This window comes from Hyperolius riggenbachi, chromosome 10 (assembly GCF_040937935.1).
Source record: "Hyperolius riggenbachi isolate aHypRig1 chromosome 10, aHypRig1.pri, whole genome shotgun sequence".
Lineage (NCBI taxonomy): Eukaryota > Metazoa > Chordata > Amphibia > Anura > Hyperoliidae > Hyperolius > Hyperolius riggenbachi.
This window is the reverse complement of record NC_090655.1, coordinates 161,802,463-161,820,338: the sequence shown is the minus strand read 5'-3', so window position 1 is coordinate 161,820,338 and position 17,876 is coordinate 161,802,463. Positions and strand designations below refer to the sequence as shown.

At 44.3% G+C, this 17,876-nt stretch overlaps 1 protein-coding gene across 1 annotated transcript in view; it reads left to right on the top strand.

Moving 5' to 3' along the window:
* SH2D4B (SH2 domain containing 4B) overlaps nt 1-17,876 on the top strand; it is a 1,318,135-nt gene that overhangs the window by 1,121,385 nt on the left and 178,874 nt on the right. Inside the window, exon 8 of the mRNA XM_068258963.1 lies at nt 13,254-13,381. Coding sequence (XP_068115064.1) covers nt 13,254-13,381 — 128 coding nt within the window. The remainder of the gene's footprint in view (nt 1-13,253; nt 13,382-17,876) is intronic.

Genomic DNA, 17,876 nt, shown 5'->3' with positions numbered 1-17,876 from the left:
TTTCCCTATCATAATTTTATGTACCAATAGCACTCTATTTCGTTTGTGTACAGCTTTCCTTTTATCTGTTCTTCAAAAACCAGTGTACACTGTTAATTATAATTGTTAATTCCTGTGGTTTTTCAATAAAGCTCTTTTTTGAACACTAAAGAATTCCTAAGCTTGGGTGTGAGGTCCTTGGTCACAAAACCCCGGAACTGGTCTAAAGTATAACACAGCAATGACACAGTAACCCTAAGCTTGGGTGTGTGGTCCTTGGTCACAACACCCCGGAACTGGTCTTAGATATAACACAAGAGTAATCTGGCTAAGTGTGAATTCCCAGGCCCTCCTGGTTCTAACACACTGTGGGATCTGACTGAGGTCAAGTATTCGCAACGGCAGACAACCAGCAACTGACAGGCAAGATGTATATATAGTACATCGCTCCTCAGCGCCCCCCAGCACCACTCAGCCAATCACCCACTGTGCCGGGATCAGCTGATCGTCCTGATCAGCTGATCCCTCTCCTACTGGCATAAAGGTCCTGCCTCCTAGCACGCGCGCGTAGCTCTCCATCTGTGTGCACTAGAAGGCTCAGACAAACCAGACGCATGCTGCTGTGTGGAAACCGCCGGTCTGAATGCAGAGACAGCCGCCCCGCTGCCAGACCGCGCGACGGTGTCTCCGCAATCCATTACAGTAGCCTATCAAAACTTCAAAAGGCAAAATTAATAGGTGGAATGGGACTACCACATTTAAGACAATATAACCTAGCTTCTATTCTACGCCACATTCAGGACTGGATTAAGGGCACAAGTAAATACTCAAACCTATCACTAGAATTGGAAATAGCAAAACCCTGGTCCCTTCTTGGCCTTCTGCACTCTAAGATATTTGAACTACCATTACGTTTAAGACAAAATGTCATATTTAGGGACACCGTCCAAACCTGGAGAGCAATACGCAAGAAATTACACCTCCCATGCCATGTATCAAAATACATGCCTATCTGGGGAAACCCGCACTATCCAACAAGTATTGCTCAGAAACAGTTTTCTGACTAGAATCTCAAAGGTATAGACAAACTCGGGAAACTGTTTAATATAGAAACAGGAAAATGGTTGACACTTCGAGAAATGGCGGCCAAGTATAGTATTACAAAAGCTGATTTCCTTCCATACATGCAACTAAAATCAATGGTCCAATCACATCTAATAGACATAGCGAGCATTGCCCTACCCACTGTATTTGATAAACTCATTAATCCAGGGGGTGCCTTGAAAACTTTAGCGGACTTTGCGAGAGCACTGGCACACTTAGAGGAGGAGCATTTTAGTAGATCAGCATTTAAAAATGGCAAGAAGATTTGGGTGAGGACGATATTGAGAATAAAATAGTGCAAGGGCTCCAGGTTTTCAGAAATCACATAAAAAATGAACAATTTAGGATGTCACACTTTTTATTCATACACAGAGCAAAATATGCTTTCAATATTAAATACCGTATTCCACCTGCCCATTACAGTCCGGAATGTCCCAAATGTAAGCATCCACACGCTAATCTAATACACTGTATCTGGTCCTGATTCGCTATTGATCATTTCTGGGACAAAGTCTTAGATTTTGCAAATAATATGTGTGGTAAATCTATCACAAAAAATGCAATGGTATGTCTATTTCACTTCTATGATGGTAAGGATGATAATCCACAATTGAGACAGTCGGACTTATTTCATATAATACTGGCATCTGCAAGGAGAGTAATCTTTCAAAACTGGATAACCTCGCAACATCCTACAATCTCAGCTTTAAAGGGATACTTAAGTCTGGCCCAAAAAATGAGTTTAACTCACCTGGGGCTTCCCTCAGCCCCCTGCAGCTGATCGGTGCCCTCGCAGCTCCGCTCCGATGCTCCTAGACCCGCCGGCGACAACTTCCGGTTTCGCCGTCACCGGCCGACAGGCATGGGAACGCGAGTGATCGTTCGCGTTCCCAGCCACAATAGCACCCCCTAGGCTACTATTGCGGCAAGAAGGCCACAATAGTAGTATAGGGGGTGCTATTGCAGCTGGGAACGCGAACAATCACTCGCGTTCCCATGCCTGTCGGCCGGTGACGACGAAACCGGAAGTCGTCGCCGGCGGGTCCAGGAGCATCGGAGCGGAGCTGCGAGGGCACCGATCAGCTGCAGGGGGCTGAGGGAAGCCCCAGGTGAGTTAAACTAATTTTTTTGACCAGACTTAAGGTTCACTTTAAGGAAAGAGCTACTCACCCTTTTCACACTGGAGAAACTCAATACCTTTGAGTCTTTGGAACTTCGTACAAAAAATTTCTTCAAACTATGGAGAAAGTACATCATTCATACCTTTACCCCAGCTGAAATTAACATTTTAATGGGCCACTTTGCCTTGACTTCTTGGTACTGTTTGGAGGACTTGGGAGGTACTCTAGGTCCTCTTGAATACAAAAAACACCATTAAGCATTGTCTCCAGAAGTCCCGCAAAACGCAAATACTATACAACTATGAATGAAACATGCATAAACTTGGAGCCAGGGCATTACTATTTGATAATAATCAATGACTGCAGTCCAAGTCTTTTATTATTATCGGTCTGCACAGAGAGAGAGGGTAGTGGGGGGGGGGGGTAAAGGGGGGAGGGGGTAGGTGTTTTATTTTATGTTACAGAGTCTATGATTCAGCCAAAGGTGTCCTCTATTTTGATAAGGTCTGTTAATCAATCATTTAGTGGTTCACCTGAAATATTCTATTTTGTTCCCAATTCTGTCCTTTTGTGGGTTGTACATTTCTGAAAACTTTTCAATAAAATCTGTTTAAAAAAAAAAAAAAAGAACCAGGTGAAGAAAAACCAGGTGAAGAAGAAGAAGAACCAGGTGAAGAAGAACTAGATGGAGACGAAGAAGAAGAACCAGATGATTTAAGAAGAAGAAGAAACAGATGATAAAGAAGAAGAACCAGATGATGATGAAGAAGGAGAAGAAGAAGACAAAGAAGAACCAGGTGAAGAAAAAGATGAAAAACCAATTGAAGATGAACCAGGTGAAGAAGAAGAACTTGAAGAACCAGATGCCAGTGAAGAAGAAGATGATGAAGATGATAATAATGATTGATGATGAGAAAGAAGAAGGTAAAACAGAAAAAGAAGCCGGTGAAGAAAAAGATGGAGAGAACAAAAAGAAGAAGGTGAAGACGGTGAAGAAGAATAAACAAGAAATGCAGAAAAAAAGTTTTCCATCACATTTTTTTTAATTACACCTATTTAAATGTGATTTCCCTTTAAAAAAAAAATGCATCCGAATTTGCGAACACAAATTTGTTCCCGAATTTTGTTACCGAACACGAACCGAATTCGAATCAAATTCGGTGATCGCGGTCAAAATTGAATCCGAATTTGCCCCGGACCCGAATCTAATTTTGGTGGTACATTCAAGCAACCCTGCTGCTGATATTCCTACATATATATATATAATATATATATATATATATATATATATATATATATATATATATATATATATATATATATATATATATATATATATATATATATATATATATATATATATAATATATATATATATATATATATATATATACACACACCATGTATATATATGTACAGTGCAACTATTTTTAAAGTCTAAATTACGCCTGTAATTAAGTGTAATTCCGATTCAGAATCTTTATTTTGATTACGATCCTTGTCAAAATTACATAGTTATTTGGGTTGAAAAAAGACATACGTCCATCGAGCTCAACCAGAAAATAAAGTACACCACCAGCCTGTTTCCTCATATCCCTGTTGATCCAGAGGAAGGTGAAAACCCCTTACAAGGCATGGTCCAATTAGCCCCAAAAGGGAAAAAAAATTCCTTCCCGACTCCAAATGGCAATCAGATAAAATCCCTGGATCAACACCACTGTGCATTACCTAATAATGATAGCCTTTCAATGCAAGGAAAGCATCTAAGCCCTCTTTAAATGCAGATATAGAATTTGCATTTAGACTTTTAACTACATCCTGTGGCAATGCATTCTACATTTCAATCACATTATGACAAAGTTACCCAAAGGCGAAATTGGCCATTACGAGCACCACTGATGGCATGTTATATGTCATCTTTACTCTAGTTGCTCTTTTGCAGCTATGATGGATGGGTTAACATTGGGACTAAAGATGACTAAAACATATATTTAGTAGTGGTAGTGATGACAAAGTGGGGTTGTCAGGATGGGGTCAGCTCCTCATTTGAAAAATTCCTTAAACCTAGGGATGGTCGCTGGATTCCACGGAAATTAGATTTCCACGATTCTGGTCGGAAATTGTCAATTCCCTTCCGTCGCATTGGAACGGAATTGCTCTAGCATTCCGGTGGAATTTCCGCGGAATTATACGTATTCCGCCGGAATGCAAATTTTTGTACGCCAGTCACAAAGAAGACCCGCCTAGACACCGTAGACACCGTAGACAGACTTCTGCATGAAAATAGGAATTTCTGCACCAATTAGAGCCTTAAGAATTACCAACCAATCCTACGTTAGCAACCAGCTCCCTAGCTACCTATCAGCAGCACCTATCCCACCCATTTTGTATATAAGAGAAGTGTGCAGTCACAAAGCTTGTGGGTTTCAGTCTGGTGTTGGAGACAGAGGAGAGACAGACCCATACTATTTGTTTTAACATAAAACAAAAGTCTTTTTCAAGACTATGGGCTCGATTCACAAAGCGGTGCTAACCCAGTTAGAGACTTTAGGCGTGATAACCATTGCACCACGCTGGTGAAAAGCCAGTTTAGGCGTGATAAGTTTAAGCGTGATAAGTTTAGGCATGATAAGTTTAGGCATGATAAGTTTAGATAAGTTTAGATCGCACGCAAAGTCCCGCACGCAAAGCAGCGCCATTAAACTCTATGCGAAGTGCACCAGACTTTGCAAGCGCAAAACTTTTGATCAGCTGTGCACTTCTGTACTAACCCAGTTGGCGCTTAAACTTATCATGCCTAAACTTATCACACCTAAACTTATCACACCTAAACTTATCATGCCTAAACCGAGTTTAGGCATGATAAAGGGCTTTTCACCAGCGTGCTAACTGTTAGCACCACTTTGTGAATCAGGCCCTATATATTAACCAAGAGTCTTTTTAAAGACTCTATGAGAAAGAGTTAGGGCTTGATTCACAAAAGAGTGCTAACTGTTAGCACGTGAATTTTCGCATTTCACAAACGCGAATTTTTGTGCGAAAACGATACCGATTTCGCGCGAAAACGTTATTGTTTCACGCGAAAATTCGCAAGCGCGCAATGCGAAAATTCGTATGAAAACGGCCGTGCTAACAGTTAGCACTCTTTTGTGAATCAAGCCCTTAGGGCTGGTGCACACCGAGCGGCTTTTTGGGCGTTTTCAGATCCGCTTGCGGCTGCGGATCTGCTTGGTCAATGTATCTCAATGGGGTGGTGCACACCAGAGCGGCAGGCGTTTTGCAGAAACGAAAAATGCCTGGGTGAGGCATTTTTTGGATTTCGGATGCGTTTCTGCCTCAATGTTAAGTATAGGAAAAACGCAAACCGCTCTGAAAAACGGCACTTCAGAGCGGTTTTGCAGGCGTTTTTGTTACAGAAGCTGTTCAGTAACAGCTTTACTGTAACAATATATGAAATCTACTATACTGAAAACCGCAGCAGCAATCCGCAAAACGCTAGCAAAACGCCTCATAAAAATAAAAAAAAGCGTTTAAAAATCTGCTAGCATTTTGCGGATCTGCTAGCGGGTTTTGGTGTGCACCAGCCCTTAGAGTGTGAGCTGTAGTAGTAAGCTAGCTGTATTTGTGACTTGTGAGAGAGGTAGATTGTAGTTTGAGTGATAGATTGCAGTGTAGTGTGCTAGTACTGCAGAGCTGCAGGCTAATGCTGCATACACACTTGAGATAAAAGTCTTTGGAAAAGGTAAGATCACAGACCAATTTTACCCCCTTCCATGTAGTATGAGAGCCATTCTCTACACAGTCTATTCTATGGAGCTGCCCTCCCCATCAGATAAAATCTTTGCAAGATGCTGCACACACAGATGCCCGTACACACTCAAAAGATCATTGGGCTTGATTCACAAAGCGGTGCTAACTGTTAGCACGCCTGTGAAAACCCCCTTAGCACGTCTAAACTAGCTTTTTGCTCATAAAACTTTATGCGCGTAAAATTTTACGTGCGTAAAACTTTACGCGCGCACTGCACAGAGCGCAGGGCGCTCCGCGCGAAGTGCCCATTAAAGCCTATGGGACTTAGCGAGCGCATAGAACTTTGCGCGCGTAGAACTTTGCGCGCAAAACTTTGCGCACGATCTGATTGAGAAATCCGGTGCTAACCTACTTAACACCCTGGTTAGCACGTCTAAAGACTTTAGACGTGCTAAGTAGGTTAGCACTGCTTTGTGAATCAAGCCCATTGTCTGCAAAAGATCTCTTCCTGCAAAAGATCCATTCCTGCAAAATGCATTCATAGTCTATGAGATCTGCAGATCATCATACACACCTTGTTTAACAGGCAATCATCTGCAGATCATCTGCAGATCAGATCCACCAGGATGGATTTTCAGATCTGCAGATGATTGCGAGATATGCAGATGAAGTCTGTTAAACAAGGTGTGTATGATAATCTGCAGATCTCATAGACTATGAATGCATTTTGCAGGAATGGATATTTTGCAGGAACAGATCTTTTGCAGATAATGATCTTTTGAGTGTGTATGGGCATCTTTGTGTGCAGCATCCTGCAAAGATTTTATCTGATGGGGAGTGCAGCTCCATAGAATAGACTGTGTAGAGTATGGCTCTCATACTACATGGAATGGGGTAAAATTGGTCTGTGATCTTGCCTTTTCCAAAGACTTTTATCTCAAGTGTGTATGCAGCATTAGTGTTTGACAGAGTGAGAGTGAGTTAGTTCATTGATTGATTGATTGATTAGTGATTGATTAGTTGAGTGAGTGTGGTGCAAGTTTTTTTTTTCAATTTTTTTTTGTTTGTTTTCTTTCTTTCTTTCTTTCTTTCTTTCTTTCTTTCTTTCTTTCTTTCTTTCTTTCTTTCTTTCTTTCTTTCTTTCTTTCTTTCTTTCTTTCTTTCTTTCTTTCTTTCTTTCTTTTTTATTTTCTTTATTTCATCCCCTTATTTTGTGATCCCATCTGCTCTGTCGCTCATACTCCTTTCTCCAATAAAGTTTTTGGCCCCAAAACAATGGAGCGAGAGCAGCAGTAATTTACTGACACTCCTAAAAGGAAGTGGAGTGATGGTGGTGTTGGTGGATCAGGCAAGTACGTTATCAGGTTGAGGGTGGCAGCAGCAGCAGGAAGCATTCCCCCTGGTCAGAAATGTCTTCCCTATGTTCGCTGGCACAGCACGCAGGAAAATTTTGACAGAGCAGGAGGCGCAGAGAGTTGTCGATTACTTAGACCAGGAGCATCCATCTGAAAATGGCGCCTGCGAATAATGGCGCACGGTGTTGCTGCTAATCCGTTTGCCGCTTATCGCTATTTAACGTTAAAGCCTTATTGTTATTTAACGTTAAAGCCTTATTGTTGTTTACCGTTAACACACAGAACCCTCTCTGTACCTATCCCTAACCCCTAAACCCCCCTGGTGGTGCCTAACCCTAACCACCCCCTGGTGGTGCCTAACCCTAACCACCCCCTGGTGGTGCCTAACCCTAAGACCCCCCCTGGTGGTGCCTAACCCTAAGACCCCCCCCCTGGTGTTGCCTAACCCTAAGACTCCCCCTGCTGTTGCCTAACCCTAAGACCCCCCCTGGTGTTGCCTAACCCTAAGACCCCCCCTGGTGTTGCCTAACCCTAAGACCCCCCTGGTGGTGCCTAACCCTAAGACCCCCCTGGTGGTGCCTAACCCTAAGACCCCCCTGGTGGTGCCTAACCCTAAGACCCCCCCTGGTGATGCCTAACCCTAAGATCCCCCTGATTGGTGCCTAACCCTAAGACCCCCCCTGATTGGTGCCTAACCCTAAGACCCCCCTGGTGGTGCCTAACCTAAAGACCCCCCCCCCAGTGGTGCCTAACCCTAACCTTGACAGTGTTACATTAAATCCATTCCCCGTTTTGCAGTTAAATAACGTCTGCAGTTTGGCTTACGTAGGGCGCTATTGATAAATAACGTTAGTGTGTGCCACTATTGATAAATAACGTTAGTGTGTGCCACTATTGATAAATAACGTTAGTGTGTGCCACTATTGATAAATAACGTTAGTGTGTGCCGTTTTTCTTCTTTTTTCCCTGTGCGCCATTATTATGCAGTACTAACGATAAATAGCGATAAGCGTATCTTTTTAATGCGGCGCCATTTTTATGCATAGGCGCTGTGCGCCATTATTCACTGATCCCAGACCAGGAACCCTCTATCCAGTCTGAGGAACTTCAAGCTAGTGGCAGGAGCACCAGTAGTGGCCGCCAGGTTCCTCCTGACCAGAACCCGATCGCAGCTGCTTCTCTTCACGAGGTTGTTTCCTCCCAGTACTCTGCTCCAGAAGTACAGCACACCAACATCGCTGAGAGAGATGTGGAGAACATTTGGGAGGAGGCATTGGAGGAGACCATGGGACCAAGCTCCCAAGAAGTGGTGGGTTCTGTGGTGACAGAAATGGCCACTGTGATTGCTTCATCCAGTGTAACCACCACCAGTCAACATCTGTCGACTACAGAGGTGTTTTGTGGCCAGGAGAGTCCAGGAGAAGAGTCACTCATTGAACTGGCTGATATTTTTGATGAGGCGACTGATCCAACGTGGTTGCCATCTGGGTTGGGCACTGGCAGGCGTGAGCAGTTTGTAGAAACAGAGCAGACGGTTGGCCAACAGTAGCCTGCAATTGCTTTTCCGTCTGTCAGTAACCACCAACAGTCCAATGCTGGGGATCGAGGTGCTAAAACAGTTCGCACCACTGCTGGACATGCACGCACGTCCCCTGCCTGGAATAATTTCACTGTTCTGGAAAAGGATGAATCCAGGGCAGTCTGTTCTGTGTGCCATAAATCGGTGAGCAGAGGCAAATCAGGCAGCGGGTTCGGCACTTCAGAGCTGATAAGCCATCTACGCATCCACCACAGATGGGAGTTTGAACATGTGAAAAATTCCAATAAGATGGGTGGAGGAAAAGCAACAGCAACAGGCCCCTCCTCTTTTTTTCTACTCGTCCTGTGACTCCTGTCCCTATCCAACCTGCTCAGTCCTATTGTTCAACTCCCTCTGTAAGTCAGACTGGTAGAGGACTCCACACCTCAGCAAGCACATCGTCATCACCCTTGGTGTCCTCTGAATCGCCAGTGTTCCAGCGTCATGTCTCTGTGCCAGAAATGTTGCAGAGGAAGCAGATGCACCCTGCAGCTGATCCGTTAGTTGTGAAAAATAGCGCTCTCCTGGCAAGGCTGTTGGCCAACAGCTGCTGCCCTACCAGTTTGTGGACTGTGCCCCCTTCCACAGACTGATGAACAGTGTTGCTCCACAATGGCGGATCCCCAGCCGCCATTATTTTGCTAGGAATGCTATCCCTGCCCTTCACCAGCACATCGGGGAGTGTGTCAAACTGTCTTTGGATCACGTTGTCGGTGGAAAGGTGCACTTCACCATGGATGGCTGGAGCAGCAGGCATGGGCAGGGAAAGTATCTGACTTTTACCGCCCATTGGGTCACCCTCCATGGTGCTGCTGAGGAGGGTGCAAGCTCTGGGGCATCTCAGCTGGTGGTGCCGCCACGTGGGTTGAAGGGGAGGCCTGTTCCACTTCTCTCTGCTACCCATTCTGTTCAGGGCCAGTCTGCCGTTGCTGACCCTCCCAGCTCCTACACTGGTCTGCAGCACCATCGATGCCAAGCAGTGCTGAAAATGGAATCCATGGAGGAGAACAGGCAAACCGGATCTGTAATCTTTGCAGCCTTACACAATCAGATTCGGCAGTGGCTGACCCCCTGAAAACTGGCCACAGGTGTAGTGGTGTCCGATAATGGTGCCAACATGCTGGCCGCCATTTCGGTAGGTGGCTATACCCACTTACCTTGCTTGGCCCACGTCTTCGACCTTGTAGTCCAGAAATTTTTAAACACTTTTGACTGGTTGAAAGACGCTGTGGCCTCAGCACGAAAGGTATCAGCCCACATCCGTCGCTCCGCCACTGCCACCGCAGCCATGAAACTGCTGCAGCGCCGCCATAGCCTGCCGCAGCACAGGCTTATTTCAGATTGCCCAATGCGGTGGAACTCCCCCTTCCACATGCTGGAGAGGCTGTGGGAGCAGCGCATGGCGGTCAGGCTATACCTGTCTGAGGCATCTTCCACCAGAACAGGGCCATTGGACTGCATCACTGGGAACCAGTGGCAGCTGATTGGACAGGTGTGCAAAGTATTGGAGCCGTTTCAGCAGGCAACAAAAGTGGTCAGTGATGAGCACTGCAGCATACCGGAGGTGCTCCCTCTTGTGTTCACGATGGAAAAGGCTCTTGACAAACTGGTCGAACAGGGGGAGGAAGCCCTATTGAACAGTGGCCAGTCAAGTGAATGTGTGAGTGGGCATGCTCCAGTCCTGGATGAGGAGGCAGAGCTTGTGGAAGAACCCATTGTCCAGGGGTGGGAAGAAGATTTTGACGTGGAGCTGGAGCATGACGACGACAGTTCTGACAGCCAGGAAGAGGTGATTCATGGCAGACATCTCTTCCCCATGGCTGTACATATGATCCAGTGCCTCCGTAAAGACCCCCGGATTAAAAAATTAAAATCAAGGCTCAACATGTGGGTGGCCACCATCTTAGATCCACGGTGCAAGTGGAAAATGTGCCAGTTCATACCCCCCTCCCAAGCAGACGCCAGGATGAGCCAGATCCGGGATGCCCTTCTTTGTTGGGTAGAAGATGCTTTTCCTGCACCTGTATCCCGGGCCCAAGCTACCAAGCCTCGTCATCATCATACTCAGCAAAAGTTTGCTGGTCCCACTCCCAGCAGCAGAAACATTACCCAATCTGTGAACCTGCTGAGTATGCTGAAGGAATTTTACCAGCCAATGCAAGATACTCCTAGCACCACCAGCGGACAAAGTGGTCACCCCCGGCAGCTGGCCCGTATGGTGAATGATTACTTAGGGTCGGTCAGTGCTCCAGACTATATGGAGAGCAACGATGACCCCATGGAGTATTGGACCAAACAACTGGATGCCTGGCCTGAACTCGCTCAGTATGCACTGGAGGTCCTTGTATGCCCCACCGCCAGTGTTCTTTCTGAGCGAGTATTTAGCGCTGCAGGTGGGGTGGTCACCGACCAACGGACCTGTCTGTCCACAGACAATGTGGACATGCTAACCTTCATAAAAATGAATGAGTCATGGATCAGTGACAAATACAAGGCCCCTCTCACTGATTTATAAGCTGACTATTATACTGACTACAATAATTGGCCTACGACAACTCCTGCTACTCACAATTTTTTGTATGGCTGCCGTGGAACCAGTAGGTCCGACCGTGACAGTTAATAATGGCGCACAGCGCCAGGGGAATACAAAGGGCGCCCCATAGACTTACATTATATAACGCTATTTAGCGTTATAAGTGTTAAAAAATGGCGCAGGCAGTGTGCCTTACACTTATAACGCTAAATAGCATTATAATTGTTCAAGAATGCAGCGGGGGTCGGGGGAGGAGAGAGTCAGCGGGACACTGGAGGGCATAGGCAGCGGGGAGGATGTGTGCAGAAGCATACGTTACCTTGTCCCGGCCGCCGATCGCTCCTTCCCTCCGCTCCTGCACTTCTTCCATTCGTTTACTGTAGTCCTGCAGCCGGCCAATCACCATGTGGCTTCAGTCTCCGCATGCTGATTGGCCGGCTGCGGGACTACAGCAAACGAATGGAAGGAGCGGAGGGAAGGAGCAATCACTGGCCCAGGATAAGGTAACGTATGCTTCTGCATACATCCGCTGCCTATGCCCTCTAGTCTCCCGCTGCCTCTCTCCCCCAGCCCTGCATGTTTATCATGGCGCACCGCTCTGCAATCAATGTAGCATAAAACGAAATTTACCGTTTTATTGTATTTACATTAAAACGGTAAATAGCGTTTTATGATACATTTATCGGCAGAACGGTGCGCCATTTTTCTCCCTGCGCCATTTTCGGATGGACCCAGGTCCCACGGCCTACGACAACTCCTGCTACTCACAATTTTTTGTATGGTTGCCGTGGAACCAGTAGGTCCCATGGCCTACGACAACTCCTGCTACTCACAATTTTTGTATGACTGCCGTGGAACCAGTAGGTCCCACGGCCTACGACAACTCCTGCTACTCACAATTTTTTGTATGGTTGCCATGGAACCAGTAGGTCCCATGGCCTACGACAACTCCAGCTACTCACAATTTTTGTATGACCGCCATGGAACCAGTAGGTCCCATGGCCTACCACAACTCCCGCCGTGGAACCACCGTTAGGTCCCCTGGCTTACGCGAGTCGCGACAACTCCTGCAGCTCCAAACCAAACTTATAATGACCGCCGTGGAACCACCGCTAGGTCCCCTGGCTTACGCGAGTCACGACAACTCCTGCGGCTCCAAACCAAACTTATAATGACCGCCGTGGAACCACAGCTAGGTCCCATAGCCTACGCGAGTTACGACAACTCCTGCGGCGCAAAAAAAGAAAAATTCCCGTGGAACAGCCAGTAAGTAGGTCCCATGGCCTACGCTTGGCAAAAGCGAGGTTTCCATTGCAATACCTTTATCTTTACCGGCCGAACGCGGAATTACGCCGGAATGCAATGGCGACGGAATTTGGTTCTGCCGGAATTCCGGCGGAACGGAAATTACACTTTCCGATCATCCCTACTTAAACCATTGCAAATGAGTTTAGCATTATATAGCATCTGGATATAACTTTTTAAAGTAACTGATCCTGTTGCAGCTTTGTTTGAATATTATTATTGATTTATAAAGTTCCAACATATTCCGAGGTGCTGTACAAAGATCATGATTCCTCTGTCGCTACCCCCAGTGTATGTTTACTGCAAACATATCTGATTGCCTAATAAAATGTGCCTGTGAATGTTGTAGTCATCAATAGATTTTGTGATCTGTGAAAAGTAAATTGATATATGCTGCAATATGTTTGTCTTATAAACGCAAGTTAAAGTTATGTCCTTCAATCAATAATAAATTAAAATGTGTTATGTGACGTGCAGGTCTTTAACTGCCTATACTGCATAATAAATCTATGGTCTCCTATATTTAGGAATGTATGGGAACGACCAGCTCGACCAATATCAAGGGAAGTTATCATTCGTTGGTTTAAAGAAGAGCAAATACCATTACGTGCTGGTCTGGACAAGAACGGAGATCAGATTGCAACGTGGTTCCATGGTAATGTAAATTGAAATAATCAAAATATCACACAGTAAGATAAATTAGTGTAAACCGCTTTATCCACTAGCACCAGGCTCTCAGCTGGGTGGAATTCACCAGACACTGACTCAGATGAAATTATCAAATATTTGTTCGTGACCTAACAGTGGCCACTGTACAAAAGAGTCAATCAAGTACACTTCAATGTTAAAATACACTTTCCTTGCATCAAAGATCAAATAACACAATCTTCCGGTCTTCACGGGTAAAACCTGTCGATGAAAACGGTTAAACAGAAATTATATTGAGCTACAATAGGTCTTCTTGTACAACAATCAACCACTTTACAGCATATACAATTCACAGTACCGATGTTGGGCGTGGGCTGGGGAAATGGGCTGGTCCACTGAGCAATTCAGTCCAATACCTAATCAGTTCTCAGTCCCTTGCCACTAAGTCCAATCTATATTGCTCATCAAAACCTTAGGGGAAACTCATGACAGTGTGCAATATGGTACTGAATAGATGACAGCTCTTTGGTTGGTCCCATTCAGGACATTCACCTTGCTTCAAGATTTTGTAGATTCTTTAAGGTTGTATTTGTAGCACTGAATACACTCTACTCTAAATACCTTCCCTCTGAATTGGGCTCCCCAAAACAACAAACAAAATAAAAGATAAAGCAAATGATAAAAAAAGGGTTAAAGCAAAATAAAGATAAACACAATAAAATATAAAGTGACTGATGCACCCCTCTATACCATCAACACCTTCCCACTACAAACTTTGTTTAAGTGCACTTTGATGTTAAAGCTGAATGAACTCTGAATTAGAGTTGATGCAAAACTTGTAATCCAAGTACGTTAACTCTGTAGCGTGGTCAGGTATCACCTGGTTGCTCCTGCAGCACACTTTAATATCAAACAAACAAACAACAAACAAACACAGAACACGTATATCGTGCTTTTCTCCTGGCGGACTCAAAGCGCCAGAGCTGCAGCCACTAGGACGCACTCTGTAGGCAGTAGCAGTGTTAGGGAGACTTGCCAAAGGTCTCCTACTGAATAGAAAGGCTGTAGGAGGCGCCCTTGTTGTGGATTTGGTGGTGTGATATAAGGTGCAGTATATAATGGAAAAAATAAATAAATAATAAATAAACCGCCTACCTTATGAAAATGACACTTCACTCAGTAGGGATGCTGAAAAATATTTATTTGTAGAATGCACTCAGGACAACGCGTTTCACGGCATAAACCGCTTCATCAGGTCTATATACAGTGCTTAAGAAAAAGATATAGCAATAGTGGACACTCAGTACGCTGCTATACCATAAACATAATTACAACATAATAAAATTATAAAAGACATCTTATATAAAATTCATAAAATGTATGTGAAAATACATAGCAAATACATTTGGTATAAATAATTGGTTCAATATCTTATAAAATAGTATAACACAGTTATGCATACATTTACATGTAAAAAAATTCAACTTTAAGTTACTATCTAGCCGAAGATTCAGATCTATTAAAATTCAGAGTAAAACATAAGAACTACATGAGAAAATCAGCTATATATATATATATAAAAAAACGTTCCTAAGGAGATGATTGATCGGCACAACTGCAGTAAAATTATATGGGAGAGAGCATGTGGATAATTGAATGTATGCAGATAGTAGATAAATGTAGCCCCTATATACTACTAGTGTTCTAGTGACGGTGTAGCGGAGTAATGAGCAGTAATGAGCAGGATAGTCCTTGCATAGAATTACTAACCACGCTTGCGGGGGAGGGCACGTATGTAACGTCCCCCTACCCATCTGACATTTCCGCTATCCTACACCTACATCTAATCCCTCTTTGACTCCTGCCCATACACAAAATGGCCGCGACGTACTCCCGCGCATGCGCAGAGCACGCAATATCTTTCTGCATACGGCCACATCTATCCTCCGCCCACTGAGACATATGACGGGCCGGTCACACACACGGAGGCACACCTCCCAATAGGCTGGAGCCACTTGACTACCTTTATTGACTATCCATGCGGCCAATCCGCGATAGTCTTCACTCGACGGAATGCCCGCCCCCATATCCCCTCGCCGCTCGATCCTCACTCTCTCCCACAGCTCGGAGAGAGACTCACTATATTTATGAGCGCTCTGCCTCAGTTCGGCTTGGCGCCCAGTCCCTCCACACCTACTATCAGGTTAGTAATTCTATGCAAGGACTATCCTGCTCATTACTGCTCATTACTCCTCTACACCGTCACTAGAACACTAGTAGTATATAGGGGCTACATTTATCTACTGTCTGCATACATTCAATTATCCACATGCTCTCTCCCATATAATTTTACTGCAGTTGTGCCGATCAATCATCTCCGTAGGAATGGTTTTTTATATATATATAGCTGATTTTCTCATGTAGTTCTTATGTTTTACTCTTATGTTTTACTCTGAATTTTAATAGATCCGAATCTTCGGCTAGATAGTAACTTAAAGTTGAATTTTTTTACATGTAAATGTATGCATAACTGTGTTACACTATTTTATAAGATATTGAACCAATTATTTATACCAAACGTATTTGCTATGTATTTTCACATACATTTTATGAATTTTATATAAGATGTATTTTATAATTTTATTATGTTGTAATTATGTTTATGGTATGGCAGCGTACTGAGTGTCCACTATTGCTATATCTTTTTCTTAAGCACTGTATATAGACCTGATGAAGCGGTTTATGCCGTGAAACGCGTTGTCCTGAGTGCATTCTACAAATAAATATTTTTCAGCATCCCTACTGAGTGAAGTGTCATTTTCATAAGGTAGGCGGTTTATTTATTATTTATTTATTTTTTCCATTATATACTGCACCTTATATCACACCACCAAATCCACAACAAGGGCGCCTCCTACAGCCTTTCCATTTACGTATAGCATCTCACAGAGTAGGAGTGCTATTTTTACCACATCCTTGTGGTGAAAAGACTTTTTCGAAAGGAGCAGCGACCATCTATCCCAAAGACCGAGTGGGGACGGGACTTCCCCACATGCCTACTTGAGTGGTTGCCTATCAGCAACCCACACTTGTGAGTAATATTTCATCTTTTTCTATATTGGTTCACAAAGATAATACACTATAGGGGCTCCCGGTGTCTCTGTGGTTTTTTTCGTTTCTTGTCTACCACAGCTCCCTCCTACTGAATAGGTGCTGGCTTACTGAACAGGCAGAGCCGAGATTCGAACCCTGGTCTCCTGTGTCAGAGGCAGAGCCCTTAACCATTACTCAATATCACAAGATGCAATGTGACTCCTCCTCTGCTCTTCCACTGTAATGCTGACAGGTTCACCTTAAAGGGAACCATAGATGAAAAAAATAAAGATGTTATACATACCTGGGGTTTCCTCTAGCCCCATCCGCTCTGATCGATCCCACGCCGCCATCCTCCTCTGCCCGCAGCTACGAGAACCGGGTCCCCGCTGTTCCATCAGTCGGAACCAGTCTATGCGTAAGGGAAGTGCGCTGTTTGCGTATCTCAGTCGCTGGAGAGATATGTAGAGGGCACACTTCTCCTGCGTAGCTGGCTCCGATGACGTCAGTGACGGGACCCGGTTCTCATAGATGCAGGCAGCGGAGGACGGCGGTGTGGGATCGATCAGGGCGTATGGGGCTGGAGGAAGCCCCAGGTATGTATAACATCTTTTTCATTTTCCCGTCTCAGGTTCATCTCTGGTTCTGCAGAACACATCAACTGAAGAACTGGTAACTTGTAACTTATCTCCTGACTTGAAATGGACTTGACAGGAACAATGTCTCTTGATACACCAGATCCTAATGCTGGCAGGGGCTGAATCAGCTATGCACTGACTCTGGGAGACTCACAAATGTCTATCAGCAGCAGCTAGGCCCGAACATGCAATGTACTTCTTATCATCAGCAGTAGCTTCTCTTAGCACAATGTCACTGTGTGTAGAAGGCTCTTGTACACTAACAGTCTCTAGTAATACCACTTTAAAACACACTATGTGGCTTGAGGTTGGCCCGCAGGCCTGTACTCATGTGTCATGTCTCATTTGGTGAAAAAGTACAATCAATTTTATTTTGAGTATTTTTTTGCTTTTTGGTGGCTTAAAAGACATTGTATGACAAGTTGTGAAAATATCACCTAGGAGAAAACTTAGGAGAAAAAGTGAAGTGCATATGGCCCCATGGCCCAAATGCAATTCACCTTTTCACCTACATTTTCTCCTGGGAGATAATTTTTAATCTTCTGTTTAGAATAACTTTTCAGTACTTTGCAATTGAAATAAAGTATCAAAAGTAGCTGGAAAAGTACTGCCAAAATTATTACAATTATTACAAAAAATTTTTCTTGTAAAATAAAGAAATTTGGGTAAAAGAGACATTTTTGTGGAAGAAATTCTTCCAAACCTAGATAGTTATCTGACCTTATCCCAATCATCTAGAAGAGCAGAAACGATTTTGACCATAGGGGCATA